At 55.5% G+C, this 16,661-nt stretch overlaps 1 protein-coding gene and 1 pseudogene across 1 annotated transcript; both read right to left on the minus strand.

Moving 5' to 3' along the window:
* Positions 1-6,560: 6,560 nt before the first annotated feature.
* LOC119111466 (oocyte zinc finger protein XlCOF6-like) lies at positions 6,561-15,475 on the minus strand. Its single transcript, XM_037235283.1, has 7 exons — positions 15,387-15,475; positions 14,347-14,556; positions 12,910-13,018; positions 12,089-12,217; positions 10,666-11,553; positions 10,065-10,169; positions 6,561-6,668 (listed from the first exon to the last, which is right to left on the minus strand). Exons 1-7 carry the CDS (start codon positions 15,473-15,475, stop codon positions 6,561-6,563), a joined length of 1,638 nt encoding a protein of 545 aa, XP_037091178.1.
* Positions 15,476-15,593: 118 nt separating this feature from the next.
* The window catches only part of LOC119111467 (delta(24)-sterol reductase-like), a 35,423-nt pseudogene continuing 34,355 nt past the window's right edge, over positions 15,594-16,661 (minus strand).

Below are 16,661 nucleotides of genomic sequence, written 5' to 3' on the forward strand. Positions count from 1 at the left end.
GTTAGACCTGATCGTCACCAATGTAACCGGTCTCCGGGACTCCCGCCGAGGCTCTCCCCGAGCCTGTGGCGGACCACCGACCGGTGCTGCTCCGCGCTGCCGTCCCCAGAGAGCGTCGACGGTCAGTCACCACCACCGTGCGAGCGTGGAGACGCGCCGACTGGGACGCGTTTAACCTGAGTCTGTTGCTCGCCAATTGGGAATCGTTCTATGCCTCTGGCACCGCCGGTGACAAGGTGGCCACATTTAAGGAAATGTGGAACGTCGCGGCCGGCACGCGCTGCCCGACCATCGCCGTGACGTCATGTCGCTCTGGCTGTCTTTGGCTGCATGGGGACACCGAAGTTTCCGCGGCCATGGAGAAGCACGACTGCGCCCGCGAGGCCTGGGAGCGCTGCCGTACCAAACTGGCGCACCGCGTGTTACAGCGGTGCCGTAACAGGGTGAAGGGACTGATCACTCTCGCGCGACGCTCCTACCTGTGCAGCGGTCTGCCGACAGGGTGGCAAGACTTCTGGAGACGCCTCAAGCAGTCCGGACTGCAGCCAAGGAGCGGGCGCGACATACCCGATTACGGCATGAACACCCGGGCGGACGCACTCAATGCCCACTTTGCTGCCGTTGGCCCCCGCATCGCTGCGGACGTGGCGGCCGTGCGTGCCGGTGCGGGTGCGCTCCCGGCTGGACCGCACCCGCACCTATCCGTGTCTCGGCGTTCTCCCTACACCCAGCCACTCTACCGGAGCTCTCTACAGCCATCGGGAAGATGAGCGCGTCGAGTTCTGTCGGAGTGGATGTCGTTGCACTCCATGCGGTGGAAAAGTGTTGCCATATAATCGATGCTCAGCTGCCACATACATTTCCATCACATCACGCACCTTTCCGCCCGTCTGGAAAATTGCGTGCGTCATCCCGGTGTTCAAGTCGGGTGATCGATCAGACCTGAACAACTTTGGGTCTATTTCTGTTTTCTCTGTGCTGTCGAAAATTACCGAGAAGGCCGTCTGCTCGTAGCTCACTTTTCACCTCCTTGGCAACCATGTAATGACAATATCGCAATATGCTTGCCGTCCACGTCACTCGACGAAGGACGCCCTGATCGACGCTGCCGGGTGGCTGGAAGGGCTGTCGACAACGGTCATGTTGCGTTGATAACGACAATTGACCTCAGCACGACCGTTGACAACGTTGATTACGGCATCCTCCTGAGCAAGCTGGAATAGCGCGGGATGTCTTCGGAATGGTTCCGGGACTTCCTGAGCGGTCAGAAGCAGGTGGTCATTGGTGGTTCGGCTACCCCATCCCTATCCCACAGGGTGACCCAGGGATCCCTTGTCGGCCCAATCCTGTTCCTCATCTTCGTCAACAATCTATCCAGCTTCCTACCCTACGGCCGCCTTCTATCTTAGGCCGATGACACCCAGCTCCTCAACTCCGCCACCCTCGATGTCGTCAGCCTGTCCAACCTGAAAGCCCGTGTCGAGGAGTCCATTCAGTGCCTTTAAATCTGGTTTCAGCCAGACAGCCCTGAAATGAACCCCAAAAAGACGGACCTCACGCTGATTGGCACCAGACTCTCTATTACAAAGATCGGCAACTTCCACATGACCATCTTTAGCACAGACATCCATCCATCAGCTTCAGTGAAGGCACTGGGCGTACTCCTCGACCACCAACCCATTTGGGAACCCACATCTCCTCTCACGTTCGGAGCCATAATGCAATCCTCGTGTCCCTTGTTCAAAATTCGACATCACTTCACTCTGAGGTTCTGAAGCTCCTTGTCCAAATTCATGCCCTCCGCCACATACTCTACTGCCTGTCTATCTGGGTGGAGCGGCCGAGAGTCACCTAGACAAGGTGCAAAGGGCGATGCACTTCGCAGCCAGGCTAGCGAATGGTGTCCACCGCAGCGACCACACTGCACGTCCCCGAATCTCCGACTACACTGGGTGCTCCACTCGTGAGGCGTGTCGAGTCTTCCCAACGTCGAACTCGGGCTGTTTCGGGCGGTGTCGGCTAGCTTCATCTATCACGCGTCCGACTGCCCGCCACCCGGCGGCATTTTCCGCACCGCGCCGCCGCCGCGTGGAACCGGCTTCCTGCGCCCCCCTCGCGGCGCATTCTTGACAGCTTGAAATCAATGACTTATTGACTGAAACTGCTTTCGCATATGCGAATATGTGCATCTCTGTGTACTGCGTGTGGGTTTTTTGTTGTACAACTTGACGCAGAACAACCCCTACGTGGATGTACCTTCGATAAAATAACTATTTGTAACACGGCGGCCTTTCTCGAGACGCACTGGCTCTGGGAAACAGAGTATGACATGCTCTTTAGTTCAACGCTGGCTCAAAACTCAACCATAGCAATGCTTGGTAAATGGCCTCGGGCGTTCGTCATGGGACTCACAAAGGCTCGTTAGTATAGGCATCATTCATACTGATGGAGGTACCAATTTTGAGCCCTCAGGCCCGTGATGTGCGGGTTTAAACAGCTGAAAAGAAGTACCTCTAGTCAGTGGCTGCTGACGACAGCCCTTAGCAGATTGTCAAGTCTTTGCACGTACCCAGCCGTACATCCAAAGCTCGAAAGCGACGCGTTTGAACCACCAAATCGACGCACGAAGTTTGCGGATTGTGTCTTAGTCATGACGACGCCAGTTGTCGTGGCGACGGCAGTCGCGACAGTTGCAGCTGTCGCAGGTTAGGGCTACACTCTGATGCTACCAAGAAATAAATATATCGAGTGCTGTGGCAAGACGTTGGCAGCGTCATCTGGACTAGAGTATAATCAAAATTATTCTCCATTCCGCCATCGCCGCCATTCAGGGATCGCTGGTGGTGCGACCACGGCTCTTTAGTTTCATCCGAAATCAATGCCTATCGCATTTCTTTCAGTTGGTTCTAATCACTCAAATTGGGGGGGGGGGACCCAGGGTTGAGAAAGGGTCCCTGATAGTGAAAGGGTTTTTCCCCAAAAAACAAATCACCGGATTAGACCCACTCGATTTCGAGCGGCGCGATTTTTCCGTTTTGCCTTTATATTCAACTTCTTTAAGGTGATTGTTCCACACCTGCAGGGGCTCTGAACTGAGATGGCCATTTTGAAAATGATTTCGTGCATTTCAGAGCCCTGCCCTCTTGACACTGAAAACCCTGTAGCTTAGCTTGACACGCGTAAATTTGTTGAGACTGTTGTGCAGGCTATCCCAAGGTCATCCAGGCTTGGATGATGCTATACAATCATTACGTGAATACTGGCACCTCATTGGCCATGTAGTGCTCAAGGCCAGTAACAAATATGATCGTCGAGTTATCTGGCGTAAGCCAGCGCTATTTTTGGCGTTGAGGATTCAGCTGCCCTTAGTCAATGTAATGCGTTGAGAGCAAGGTTCGAACACGATTCACGTTTTGTGCTACGTACTACGGGAAGTTGGGCAGTGGTACGATTCATGACGGAGATAAGACCGGAGATCGAATAATTTAAGAGCAGCGCTGCAACCGAGCAGGTGGTCAAAGGGGCGAGCAAATATAACTTGTGACGGGTTTATATGCAAGAACACGACGAGAAAGAGCTGAAACACAGCGTGTGGCGATATTCGGTTCCACAAACACGCTGCAGCAACACATCGCCACCTCTCGAAAAGTTGAAATATTACAGGTGAATCAGCCAGTCGGCTACAGTGCCAATTCTGATACGGCCAGTCTGGTGGCGACATGACGTCACAACGACGTTCCATAACGTAATCAAGCGATGGGGTATTGAATAACATTTATTAAATAGTAAAATTGTCTAAGGCAATCTTCAACACACAAAAGCAGACCCGTGGTTATAAGAGAGATTATTTCATCAGATCTGATATGATAATTCCCCAACGTGTTCAAATGTGGAACATTCCCTATAACTATCCGACATTACCATCCGGTTGTAAAATTGGTCAACAGTATAACTTTTCGACGAAATTTTAACGAACAACAATGGTCGGCACGGTAAACCCTGCCCCCTGACCTCACCTGGCCTTGAAACAGAAGCCGTGGGACATGCAATGCTGCTTCTATTTTGAAATCAATAAAATCTAGGAAGCGGGTGCTATTGGACTGAATACGATAAACCACCGACGCTTTTCATTTTACGGTAGCTGAGCACACTCTTTCTAAGCCGACAGAACTTAGAACTTTGAACTAGACTAGACTTAGAAGAAAAGCGCCATAACCAAGCAGGTGAATGCAAGTAAACAATATAAAAGCACAGGCTTATGTGCAAGAACACGACGACGAAGAGCCAAAACACGGGCACACGGCGATATCCGATCCCCCAAACACGTTCTAATTACACACTTCCACCTGTCGCCAAGTCGCCTAAACTTTGAACTTAAACTTAAGCAAGAACTTCGCAAACATTTTATTCTGGGTCTTGCAGAGGTGTCGATGACGCCATGAACACTGACTGTAGATCGAAATAATGCGGTCAAAAATGTGTTCCAACTTAGCCTACCCAAGCTGGCCTGGGAATGTGCAGCCTTATTCAGAATCGATGAGGGAAAATATTTGTAACATAGCTGTGCACATGCCCGCTCGCAAGTATTCAAACAAACCCCGATACCTGACGTTGCAATCTCCGTTGGCCGTGCGGCGCCAGTCCCTCGGCTAACACAAAGTGGCGGTCAGTGACCGGACGAAAAAATGATGACGCATCAGAAAGACGCGCAGTTGGACGCTTTAAGACACCAATTTGTACGTTTAGTAGGCAATTCTAATGAATATTTCACCTGTGCAATTGCCATATTTATAAAATCAACGGATTGCCATTTTAGCACCGGGAATTGGGGCTGGAATTTGGTGATGAAACTGGAAGAGCAAAGGTATAATCTCTATTTTTCGTATTGCTACAACTGCTAATCTGCTCAGAGGACAGCCTCCAAATCAAAACGGTGAAATATACACCCCAGTTTTATTTTCTAAGGGAACGAATTGATATAAATCCACTTTCGGAAGCACTATTTCACGCCGGTCGTTCTCGTGCGCCCGCCGCCCGCTGTCTGGTATGATCTGCACCGGCCAATGCTGTTCGGTTTTAGGTAAACTACACCCCGGCTATCGGTGTTCTTGCTCCTAAGATTGCGAGCGCGCAAACTGATAACCTTGTCATGCAGTTTGTTGCACTAGTCGATAACTGAGAAGATGGGCGTCCCCGGACAAACATGACATGGCATTTTTCGTCTTTGTCTTTGCATTGAATGCTTTTTACATCGAATGCTCTTTACATCGATGCGTCATTCGTGTTACAAGTCAAATACACATCTTAAACACGACTGCAGTAAATCCGTTGCTATTCCTGGAGCAGTCATCAGGCTCTAGAAAAGCGACGAACGGTGCGGCCGGTCGAGCTGATAACGTTGCCATAACCCGAATCAGCTTCTCTGGAGCGGCGGCGGCCGGTCAGCCAGTCGGCCCCGCCGGCCGCTGCACCTGCTGCCCGGCTGAAGAGAAGAGCGCCGCACACGTCCCAGCGGGCTAAAAACAACCGGCCGATCGTTGTCCACTGCTCAACACGCTCACCAGAGTCAAAATAAATAATTCAACGTGTCCTTTAAAAAAATCAGCTGATGCACCGAGGTCAAAAGACTTGCTCTCAAGCATAGCGCTTAATTCGACGTATGGGCAGTCCGCTATTTGTGGACTCCGAAAAAGCTTTTTAGCGGTTTCGCGGTCTTGCAACTTTTCTTTGCTTTGAAAATATTGTTTGAAACATATCTCGGAGACCATAAAGCGTTTTTTCGTAATGACGTTAGCAATGATCTCACTATAACACAAAGCCACGGGACTCGATCCCATTAGTTTTCACGGCGTAAGCAGAAACATAGCTGCCTCACCTACCCTGTCCAACACAAATCTAAACTTCTCCCCTGGCTTCTCTCTCCATCCTTGCAGGAGCCTGACGCAGATAACGATGCGTTCTGCAGCCTCCGAAACGTCCACGCCATTGGCCTTGACTGCGTGGGCGACTGGTCGCACCACAGAGGTCGCAGCTTCAAGCGCCTACAGTGCCGTCAGAAATTCTGGAGAAGCGGTTGCACGCATCAGTCCCTGCGCGTTCTTCCGCGCTTCTGAAAAACGCGCTCATCTTCGTCAGGCAATGGGCCACTGCTGGCAGCAACTGGCAGATACACGTCACTGCCTCGTGACGCTCCAGACAGCGCGTAACGCAGAGCGTGATAAGCGTCTCCCGGCTTTCTTTGGGCACGACTATCTTGACCTTCTTCAAGGCTCTGCCGCGCTTTCCGTGAATGACTAAGGTGGTGATGTCTCCTGCGATATCAAGCCATTCTCGAATGTCTTGCTGCTTGCAGCTGGTACTGATGCACGACTTAAGTACATACATCGAGCGGTGACAAACTCGCAGAGGTCGTTGTCGCGTTTGAGCTCAGCTGCTGCCCCCACAGCTGACTGGCCATGGCAGTAGCTCCACCGAACCCGCAGCTGATCACATTCCTTAAGCCGTTCACCAATCCGGGGTATGCATGTTCTTCAGAATGACACTGCTGGTGTTGACTTCACTCATCTTGTCTCGTACACATCATCGTCCTCTTCCTCCACGCTCTCGTCATCGTCGTTGTCGTCGTCGTCGTCGTCTTCGTTGTCGTGTTTGGAGCAGCAAGTGTCAATCTCTTCGAGCAGACCAACGAAGCGAACAGGATCATCGTGAATGTCCCGAAGTCCATCCTGCTAGGATGCGCACCGAAGTACCATTGCCATCTGTTTGCATCCAGCTCGGTCAGTTATTCCACCCATCAGTACACTGAAGAAGCTGTCTCTCGCCGTTCGTCTGAAGCAATTTGTGATGCAGGTGGCGGCGCAGTCAGGTACATCGATTTGGGCATATTTGGAGATGTGGGTCGCATTGCTTGGTGATGTCTCAATGTGTCTTTTGAGGACGCCGTCGCTGTGCCGCATGATCGACAAAAGGATGTTTCGGATGCTACCGTCGTTGTTTGGCGGCTCTTCCTCCTCCGCGTTGAGACAGCCGTCGTCCCGGTGTCCTGTCCTGGTGATGTGTTGGCGGGTACACGTCAGGGTGGTGTCGATGATGGGCTGTGACGCGGCATGATTAGTATTGATCTCTGCTAGTCGCGCTCTGTCCACCTGGTTCCTCGCGTCACATTCTGCATTCTCCCCAGTCCTGGCCAGAGTTCAGGTGCTCGTTACTGATAGCGACGATAGAAATTACTATGCAATGCCTTTCCGTGGCAGGGGGATACTATCATCCTTTGGGGGACGCCGCCCGCTTCTGGGGCACCAACGCATGGTTTGGGTGGCAGGTGAAGTTTTACAAAATGTTATCATTTAGTATTATTTTGTATTTTGAAGCGCAAAGGCTGCACAGAGAGCCCCGCGACGCCTGAGCTGGCAGTGTGCTTTCTGTCATCACGCTATGCTCGATGCGCCATTTTTTAGCCCCAGGGCACATGTTGTCGCGGTGGTGGGACGGAATTCCCCCACTGAACTACCAGAATGTTAGGCTCAGCGTGACGTGCGGGAGCGAATCTTTGTATCGTATCAGCGTGGTTCACGATGAAGCTGAGTTACCGACAGCACACAGACGGGAGTTTTATCCTCCGACGTATTCGATTTCCCTTGTCATACCAGGCGCCACAAGTTCCCTTACGCCGCACGGGAGCCTATGAAACTGCAATGTCTTGTCTTGAAACTTGTGTGTCTTGTGTCATGCATGTCTCGAAGCCTGAATTTCCCGAAGATAGCACGTGTGTATTATTCAAACACCATGGGCGTCCATTCGAAGCACCAAGGACATCCAGGGCCTCCTCTGGGATCCTTACGGTGCCCTTCTATTTTTAGGACCTTCTTATCGCCCTCGTGACATTCAGGCCTCCGGCACACCCTTTTAGTACCCCGAGAGCGCCTCTCCATAATTTGGGCCACAATTTATTTTTAGAGTGTCCTTCTGGCCCGATGGACCATTTTCGGATCTTAGGGTGAGTCGTCCGGGTATTGCCTGTGCTTTTAAACATTGGACATATTGCCAGACCCCAGGGACTCACTTTGAGCACTCGAGACGTGTGCTCAAGATTGTGTCCTTTTGTTCCTTAAGACGTCTTTCTAGTCATCAAGACACATTTTCAAACCTCACCGGTGCTGTAGGAGCCCCGGTGGTGACGCTTCGGAAATTCGGACACACTTCTGTTCTTGAAGAGGTTCTTTTCACCTTCAGAACATGTTTTCACACGTCAGGAGCCTCCTATTGACTATCGGGGGCGCCCCTCCAGGTTGTGGGGCATCCAGACTCCAGCACATCCTTCTAGCCTTCGAAGCATATTTTCAGACCGCAGGACCATCTTTGCCGGTTGGGGGGGGGGGGGGGGGGCCGGCGCCCCTCTATGATTGACTATGGTTGACGCACCCGCCTATTCTTTGCAGCGTTCTTCTTGCCCTCGGGGCGTATCGTCTCCGGAGGGCGCCCTTCCAGTCCAGGGGATTATGACGTCCCTTTGTTCTTCACGGGATACCTTCTATGTATACTTCGGAACATATTTGCAGACCAAACAGGCGCCCTTTCGGCCCTCAGCACGCATTTTCCCCTCCCCCAACGCTTGGAGCACTTTTGGATCTTAATAACCGTTCCGGTCCGTGCCAAAACGGTCTGTCCCAATGGCGGGGGTACGCCTCCCCCCCCCCCCCTGACACCAGGTGACAGATGGAGAGAAATCCATGCATTCGCACGGTCAGCTGGCGCCACTGCTGCACGCAAACGCCGCTGAGCCTTGAACGCGGACGAAAAGTGTCATACAACCCGACGGGCTGCCCACGAGGCGTGCTGCTGAACCGCACGCCAGACCGGCCTGGGGCGCAACGGCGAATGGTTGCTTACCGGAAGTCCTACCCGGTGCCGATAAATCATAAGCATTTACACCCATGGCTCGCGCTTCCTTGGAGGCCCGCTAGCAGTCTTACGATGACTCGGCATAACATACACACGGAAAATACACGGAAATCCGCGACCTATCTAAACAATACTGTGGGGACGCGAGGGCTACTGGCCTATCAGATCGGAGGGAGCGGTGCCGTTGCGATCCCTCCTACAGACATTTACGAGCTCACCAGGCCCTCGGAGACGGCCAACTGTTTCCATGCGACGGGCAACAAAGGCGGATGTAAAGAAGGGAGCGAACACCCCAAATGAAGACTGCGTGACAGCTCTGCCCAACAGGGGCGGCACAGCTAGAGAAAGGTCTATTTTCGGACGACCACGTCCGGACCTCCCCAATTGCCACCGAATAATGCAGAACGGTCAGCCTGGCCATGCCAACAACCATCAGCACGAGAGCACAGGGAGCCGTTAGGATGGTCGGAGACGGATGTTCCGGAGCCCTGGCCCTATCTACTCGAAGTGCCAGTGGTACTAGCGGCGAATAGTCCCCGCGAGAGACCTCTGGGGCGCGAACTTCTCTATATCGTGGCTCCTTCGAGGACAGAGCCTTGCTCGTCATGGAACTCTCATCTTTCCTGAGCCGATGAACTCCACGTGCATCGCTAGAGCGGCAAGAGCCTGCAGGCGAGGCACTGCTCACAGGGGCGGGGCCACAACAGCCAGGGGTCTGAGGCACAGAAAGCGGTTCAAAGGGGCCTCGTTCCCCTCAGAGGTGAGCGCCATGGGCCCTCCAACCCATCTGACAATAGGTGCCGTGCGCTGATGCATTCGACTTGCGTCAGGCGTCATTACTTACTTTTGTTGCGCATCAAGAGAATAATTTTGTCTCCAACATACCCAGTCAAATAGTACACCTTATTATTCCTCCAAAGTTTAAGGAAAACATCACACTTAACACAAGTAAGGGGTCAAATCACAACACAGCTGAAATTGAGGACCAACAGTGTCTGCATAGCCGTCACCGAGTTCGCATGCTCACTACGATGTCTACAATAACAACAAATGACATTCGCTGTGATGCACAGACGTCGCAACGGATACGATATGATTGTGAGTGCGAAGCTGTGCGATGCCAGTGATCCGTGGCGCCACCCACGCTTGTACGGAGCACTGACCGGACGCACACCGTCCGGGATGACGAAATGAACCAGCTGCACGTCCGCCCGTTCACCACACTCCGCGACGCGCGTCACGGAAAACATCACCGCCTCGGCCACCGGCTGGCGGCGACCGCGACGCGACCTGTCGGTGACCGCGACACGGGCTGGCGGTGACCGCGACGCTGGCTGGCGGTGACCGCGACGCTGGCTGGCGGTGACCGCGACACGGGCTGGCGGTGACCGCGACGCAGGCTGTCGGTGACCGCGACGCTGGCTGGCGGTGACCGCGACACGGGCTGGCGGTGACCGCGACGCTGGCTGGGCGGTGACCGCGGCGCGCGCACAGCGCCGCCGCTGGCCGCCCCTGAGAGGTGGCGCCCCGCCGTCCACAGTAGGACCGCAGCGCACACCGCCATCGTCGCCGGCCCGACCGGCACCGAGGGCTCGGTCAGTGTGGCGCCAGCTGCGCACCGGCCTGCTCCAGCAGCGCCGCCTGCTGCTGCTGCTGCTGCTGCTGCAGCTGCGGGTGCTGCTGCTGCTGGCTGGCGGGCAGCTGCAGCGCGCCGTGCGCCGACATGCTCAGCAGCTGCTGCCCGTCCGCCGACTGGCCGGCCACCGGCAGGTCCATCACGAACAGCTCCACCATCGGCTCGACGGCCGGCGCCGGCTGCTCGCCGTGTGTCAGCTGGTGCTTGCGCAGGAAGCCCTGCTGCGCGAACGTCTTGCCGCACAACGCGCAGCCGAACGGTCGCGCTACGTCCGCGTGCTGCCGCTCATGCGCGCGCAGCTCGTGCGCCTGGCCGAACTCCTTGCCGCACTGTTCGCAGGCGAAAGCCCGCGCGCCGCCGTGCACGCGCCGACCGTGCGCGCCCATCTGGGAGCGCGAGGCGAACGCCTTGCCGCACTCCTTGCAGACGTACGGCCGCTCGCCGGTGTGCGTGCGCAGGTGGTTCTGCAGGTCGCCCTGCTGGATGTAGGACTTGCTGCACTGGTCGCACTGGTACGGCCGCTCGCCCGTGTGGTAGCGCGTGTGCACGGTGAGCAAGGTCCGCGTGAGGAAGCACTTGCCGCACGTCTGGCAGCGGTGCGGCTTCTCGTTGGTGTGCATGATGCGTCGGTGCGAGTTCAGGTAGCTCTGCGAGATGAACATGCGGCCGCAGTCCTCGCAGCAGAACGGCCGCTCGCCCGTGTGCACGCGCCGGTGCACCTTGAGCGAGTCCTCGCGCACGAAGCGCTTGGTGCAGAACTCGCAGGCGTGCGGCTTCACGCCGCTGTGCACCAGACTGTGCTTGGCCAGATCTTCCGCCTGGAAGAAGGACTTGGCGCAGCCGGCGTGCGGGCAGGCGTGTGGCCGCACGCCCGTGTGCGAGACGGTGTGCTTGGCCAGAAGCTCGGACGAGGAGAAGCCGCGGCCACACAGGCTGCACATGTGGCCCTTCTCGCCCGTGTGGATGCCCACGTGCGCCCGCAGCTGGTCCGTTCGCCGGAACCGGACGCCGCAGAACTGCCAACAGGGACAAGCGTTGTTGCTACCCGCTGCTCAGACTGAGCCGGGTGCCCAGCCCCCCCCCCCCCCCTTCCCCGGCCCGGCCCGGCACGGTCCGGTAATGCCGCCGCCGGCACGGCAGGGGAGACTTAGCCGGGGTCAAAGTCCCTGGCGACCGCCACGGCAAAACAAATACGGGGCGGCGCCCTCCCACGGCTCAGACTCCTCACATTGACACAGCAGCAGAGGCCGGCACACACGGCACAATCCAACTTTGACCCGATACCGATACACTCACGGCGTCATCCGAATCACGCCACGCCGGTCATAACACAGTCCAACTCTGACCTGATACCGATACACTCACGGCGTCATCCGAATCACGCCACGCCGGTCATAACACAGTCCAATCGTGACTGGCACATCGCAACAGCCGGCGCCAGACATCGCCGCTACAGGGCTGCCAGCGCTGACCGCCACTCCGGCCCCGCCCGTCTACGGGCCCACGCCACGGCCCGGGACGCGGAGGGGCTGCCCCGGCCGGCCGCCGTACCTCGCACGAGTAGGGCTCTTCGCCCGTGTGGATACGCCGGTGCCGCCGCAGGTCGCCGCTCTGTGTGAACATCTTGCCGCAGAACTCGCAGTTGTACGGCCGCTCACCCGTGTGGAAGCGCTGGTGGTTCTGCGGTGCGGGGTCACGTGTGGAGGTCAGGTCAGGTCGGGTCGGCTCAGGGCCACACAAGACCACGCGCCTTACCGTTCTCCTCGACTGTGAGCCAGTGGGGGGACGCCCTGTGTGAGGATGAGTTGCATCCAAACGCTGACAAGTTTTCAGCCGCTGATAGTTGTTAAAACGTCATACGACTATAAGTTTTGACACACGCCATATGTCGGACACCAGAATAGGCTGGGAAAATACGGCGCGTCGGAGCAGCAGCCTCCGGATCTGTCGGCCATTGTCAGTCATACATTATAGCACCCTGAACAATACTCCGCCCCCCATTCTTAGTGGCGGACCATCATATTTTGCCGGATGGATCAGTCAACAGCACTGCGCGGGTATTGCACGAAAACGACAGCATTCATGTCAGACTTGTGACTAAAATGGAATATCACCCGTGCGATCAAACAGATTCGGACCTGCAGTTAGTTAAGACAAGTGCCTCGTTCTGTTTTAGACCCATCTGCCATATACATATAAACATTCTTGGTTATCTACACTCCGCTTGCCTGATCCTGGAACCTGAAATTAAAACTACAAACGAGCACATCCTCAGTAGTCCCACATTTCACGACCCACTCTCGGACTGCCGCAGCTTGAGCTCTCCGACCTGAGACAGACTCAGCGCTCAGCAACGTCACACATAAACCCACCTTCAACTCGTCAGAGCGCTTGAAGCATTTGCCGCACTCCAAACACGAGAAGGGCTTTTCACCAGAGTGAATACGGTGGTGCTTGTTGAGATCACCCACTTGCACGAATCTGAAAAGGACCAGCGTCTAACATTAAGCGTTGCCGCTGTTTGATGGCGGGTGTACAGGAAATCACAGGCTCAAGTCCAACTCAACAATAAGGTAAAGTTGTTTCAACGGCGTATCGCAAATCAAGGTTGATCTCCTTTGGACATTATGTGTGTGGCCCAGCCAGAAAACTGGAGCCTCTTCGGATTTACAGGTCACACAGCGTTTCGAGTTCTGATGCTGGAAATAACTGACATTTCAATATACCAAGATGCTTAACGAATGTTTTAAACAATAGTCCACGTCAGTCGGTAATCACGATCACGAGTAACCAGCGTCAGCCAGTGATCACGGTTATGAGTCACCAACGTCAGGCAGTGACTACGGCCACGAGTCGCCAACGTGTCAGTGTTTACGGTCACAAGCCACCAACGTCAGGTAGTGATCGCGGTCGCGAGTCACCGACGTCAGGCAGTGCTCACGGTCACAAGCCACCGACGTCAGGCAGTGCTCACGGTCACAAGCCACCAACGTCAGGCAGTGATCGCGGTCACGGGTCACCAACGTCAGGCAGTGATCGCGGTCACAAGCCACCAACGTCAGGCAGTGTTCACGATCACGGGTCACCAACGTCAGGCAGTGTTCACGATCACGAGTCGCTAACGGATCAGTGTTCGGTCACGAGTCGCCAACGTCAAGTAGTGATCGCGGTCACGAGTCACCAGCGGTAGGCAGTGATCACGGTCACGAGTCACCAACGTCAGGTAGTGATCGCGGTCACGGGTCACCAACACCAGGCGGTGTTCACGATCACGAGTCAACAACGTCGGGCAACGCTCACGGTTATGAGTCACCAACGTCAGTCAATGTTCACGATCACGAGTCGCCAACGTCGGGCGGTGTTCACAGTCATGAGTCACCTGAGCACAATGAACACTACTGGAAGCATTTGCGGTTCCCTTCGAAATGCTATTTGATCTCTTCGTTTAACCAGTACCTCATGGTATTACTATACTTGTATGTCGATTGTTACCAGCTTAAGAACTCATAATGCCGAAAATCGGAAGCTTAAGGGCTTGCTCACTATTCCAACCCAAGGAGCAGCAACGCACAAGCAAGTGAAAAAGCAAATGGCAACCTTTTCAACGTACCGGTCCAACGAAATACATAGCTTGGGAGGTACGCCGGATCAAAACGAACATGTAATCACTGCACGCAAAACAAAACCCGGGTCCTCTAAACAGCGTCCTGTTTCCTACACAACCCTCGCGTGAACCCGGCGCCGACGCCGAGCGTCTAGCCTGGCTAGGTCAGCTGTGGCAGACGGCGCCGGCGGCCGGTGGCACTCACCCCTTGCCACAGTAGTCGCACACGTGCGCCCCGCTCGCCGCTATGGAACTTGGCGTGCCACGGCCAGCTGATCCTGAGCACGGAACAGCTTGCCGCACTCGACACACTGGAACTTGCGCTCGGCCGTGTGCGCGCGCACGTGCTTCATTCAGCTTGGCGCGCGTCGGGTATGCCTTGTTGCAGAACTCGCACACGTTGCTCTTGGCGTCACTGCGGGCAGACCCGGCCGGGGTCACATACGTGACGGGATAGGCACAGACTCGGGTCACACACCACGTGACGGAGTGGGAGCGGGCCCGAGTCACACACCACGTGACAGACTGGGCATGGGCCTGGCACAGGCAGACGAGGTCCGCAACCTCTCCCGTTTGCCTAATGTTACGCGCAATACAAAACAGAGAGCGCTCCAGCAGTTTTTCAGACTTCTACGTTGCATGCCCTCATCGTGGCACGGGTACTGATCGTGGAGCACGTTATATAACAGTGGACACCACCACTGCCTAAATAAGAAACAGCTCCACCATTCCCCACTCAGAACGCTGGTTTCGAACGTCCTCCGCCGCACCACTGTCTCCCTGACATCTTCCGCTGGCACTGGTGCGGCAGGGCCGCCGCCTTACTCACTAGTGCACCGCTGGTGGATGGACAGGCCGTACTTGGTCGAGAACGACCTTCAGGCACACGCTGCAGGGGAAGGGCGCGTCCTGCGAGACGCCGGCCGCGGCCGAGTCATCGCCGGCCTCCGAGCCGACCGGCGAGTCGTCCTCGGCCGCCTCGTCCTCCTGCGGTCGTCCAACGGTCAGCACTGAGGGCATGTCTCGCCGCTCCACACGTAAAGAACAGGCGCCGCAGCCAGAGGCTCCTCCACACCAAAATTGTGCTAACATGGCACGGTTGTGGCTGAGATAAGCGGGCGCCCTGAGAGACCTGTGCGGCCAGCAGAGGGCCTGGAAGGAGGCCGGTCTACCATTGGCTGCCGCTCCGGCCGCCTCTCCGGGTGTTTGCTCGAGGTCCTATCCAGACCGGCGGTGTTACCGCACCTTTCCTCAGTGCCGGGTCCGGTGACGCCGCCCACCTGGTCGTTGTCGGACGGATTGCTGAGGCTCCACCACCATGGTGTTGACATCATCGTTCCGGCTGTCCGCCTCCCCCGCCGCCGCCGCCATCGCCGCCGTCACCCGCCGCCGTCCGTTCCGCGCCGCGTCCGCAAGAACTTGGAGCGCAGGTCGGCCTCGGCCATGCGGACCTTACGCTCGAACTCGTCCACGAATTTCACCAGGCCCAAGCACGTCCTCGCAGATGAACTCGCTGCACTCGTCCACGGCCTCGTTCAGTATCAGCGACAGTCTGGAAAATGGCGCGCCATGAATACGGATGCGCATCTGAGGAGCACCATACACGCCAGTTTTGGAACAGCTGCCATGCACGATGGCGTAAGGAAGGCCGGCTGCAGACACAAACGGGTCACGAACCGTTGCCAACCAACTGGCTGGTAAACGATCTGGCGACACCATATGAGAACAGTGGTGTTCTTCCTATTGGCCACACCACGTGATGTCGGTAGATGGCACTGTGACAAGCAGTCCCATCCGCGCGAAAACAGTCCGCAATGTAATCACGCTTTAGTGTGGCAACATGGCATACAAGAGAGAAAATAAAGCTTGGCTGTAGTATGCACAAGCAGTCCTGCATTACACATATGTACTCGGGTTCTAAATACTTTTACATGCGAGGGCAGCTGCAGCATCAGCTTTTAGAAAGTGCCAGTTTAAATATTGTTCCAATGCCAACACAGTCATATTTGTACGCCAAATACAGAGCCTACAGGCGAAATATCTCATTGTTAGCGCTCGCGGCCGCAGCTTGTGCCCTGTTTATATCCACATTATGTCCCCTGATGCCTTTCTGTCGATTCTCTTGCAAATGACAGTCCTAGTAAAAGCATTTTGTCCATCAATGAAGAGAGGTAAGGGCAAGTTCATGCCAACATTAACTTCCTTATACTTAATCAGTTGCTTAAAAATGCACTCATTCAGTGCAAAGCTGATCATTGCCACAGCGACAGTAGCTTGTAGGTGGCAACCATTCACAAAATAACAGGCACGACATGGCCTTTGTCACAGCAGGTCTTCCAGGGAAAGAGAAATCCCAGACGAAAGGAAGCGAGCCACCCGCCAGAACGTATTGCGCGCGCAGTCACAGGCGGCAGCCACGCGCCACGAGCGGTCCCACCTCTTGTGCAGCGTGAGGCTGGTCTCCTTGGTGCGGGTGTCCGTGCACGTTCCAGGACTTGAGTTCGGTGAGGATCGACGATG

Source organism: Pollicipes pollicipes, unplaced genomic scaffold, assembly GCF_011947565.3.
Source record: "Pollicipes pollicipes isolate AB1234 unplaced genomic scaffold, Ppol_2.1 Scaffold_7261;HRSCAF=8764_pilon_pilon_pilon, whole genome shotgun sequence".
NCBI classification, from domain to species: Eukaryota; Metazoa; Arthropoda; class Thecostraca; order Pollicipedomorpha; family Pollicipedidae; genus Pollicipes; species Pollicipes pollicipes.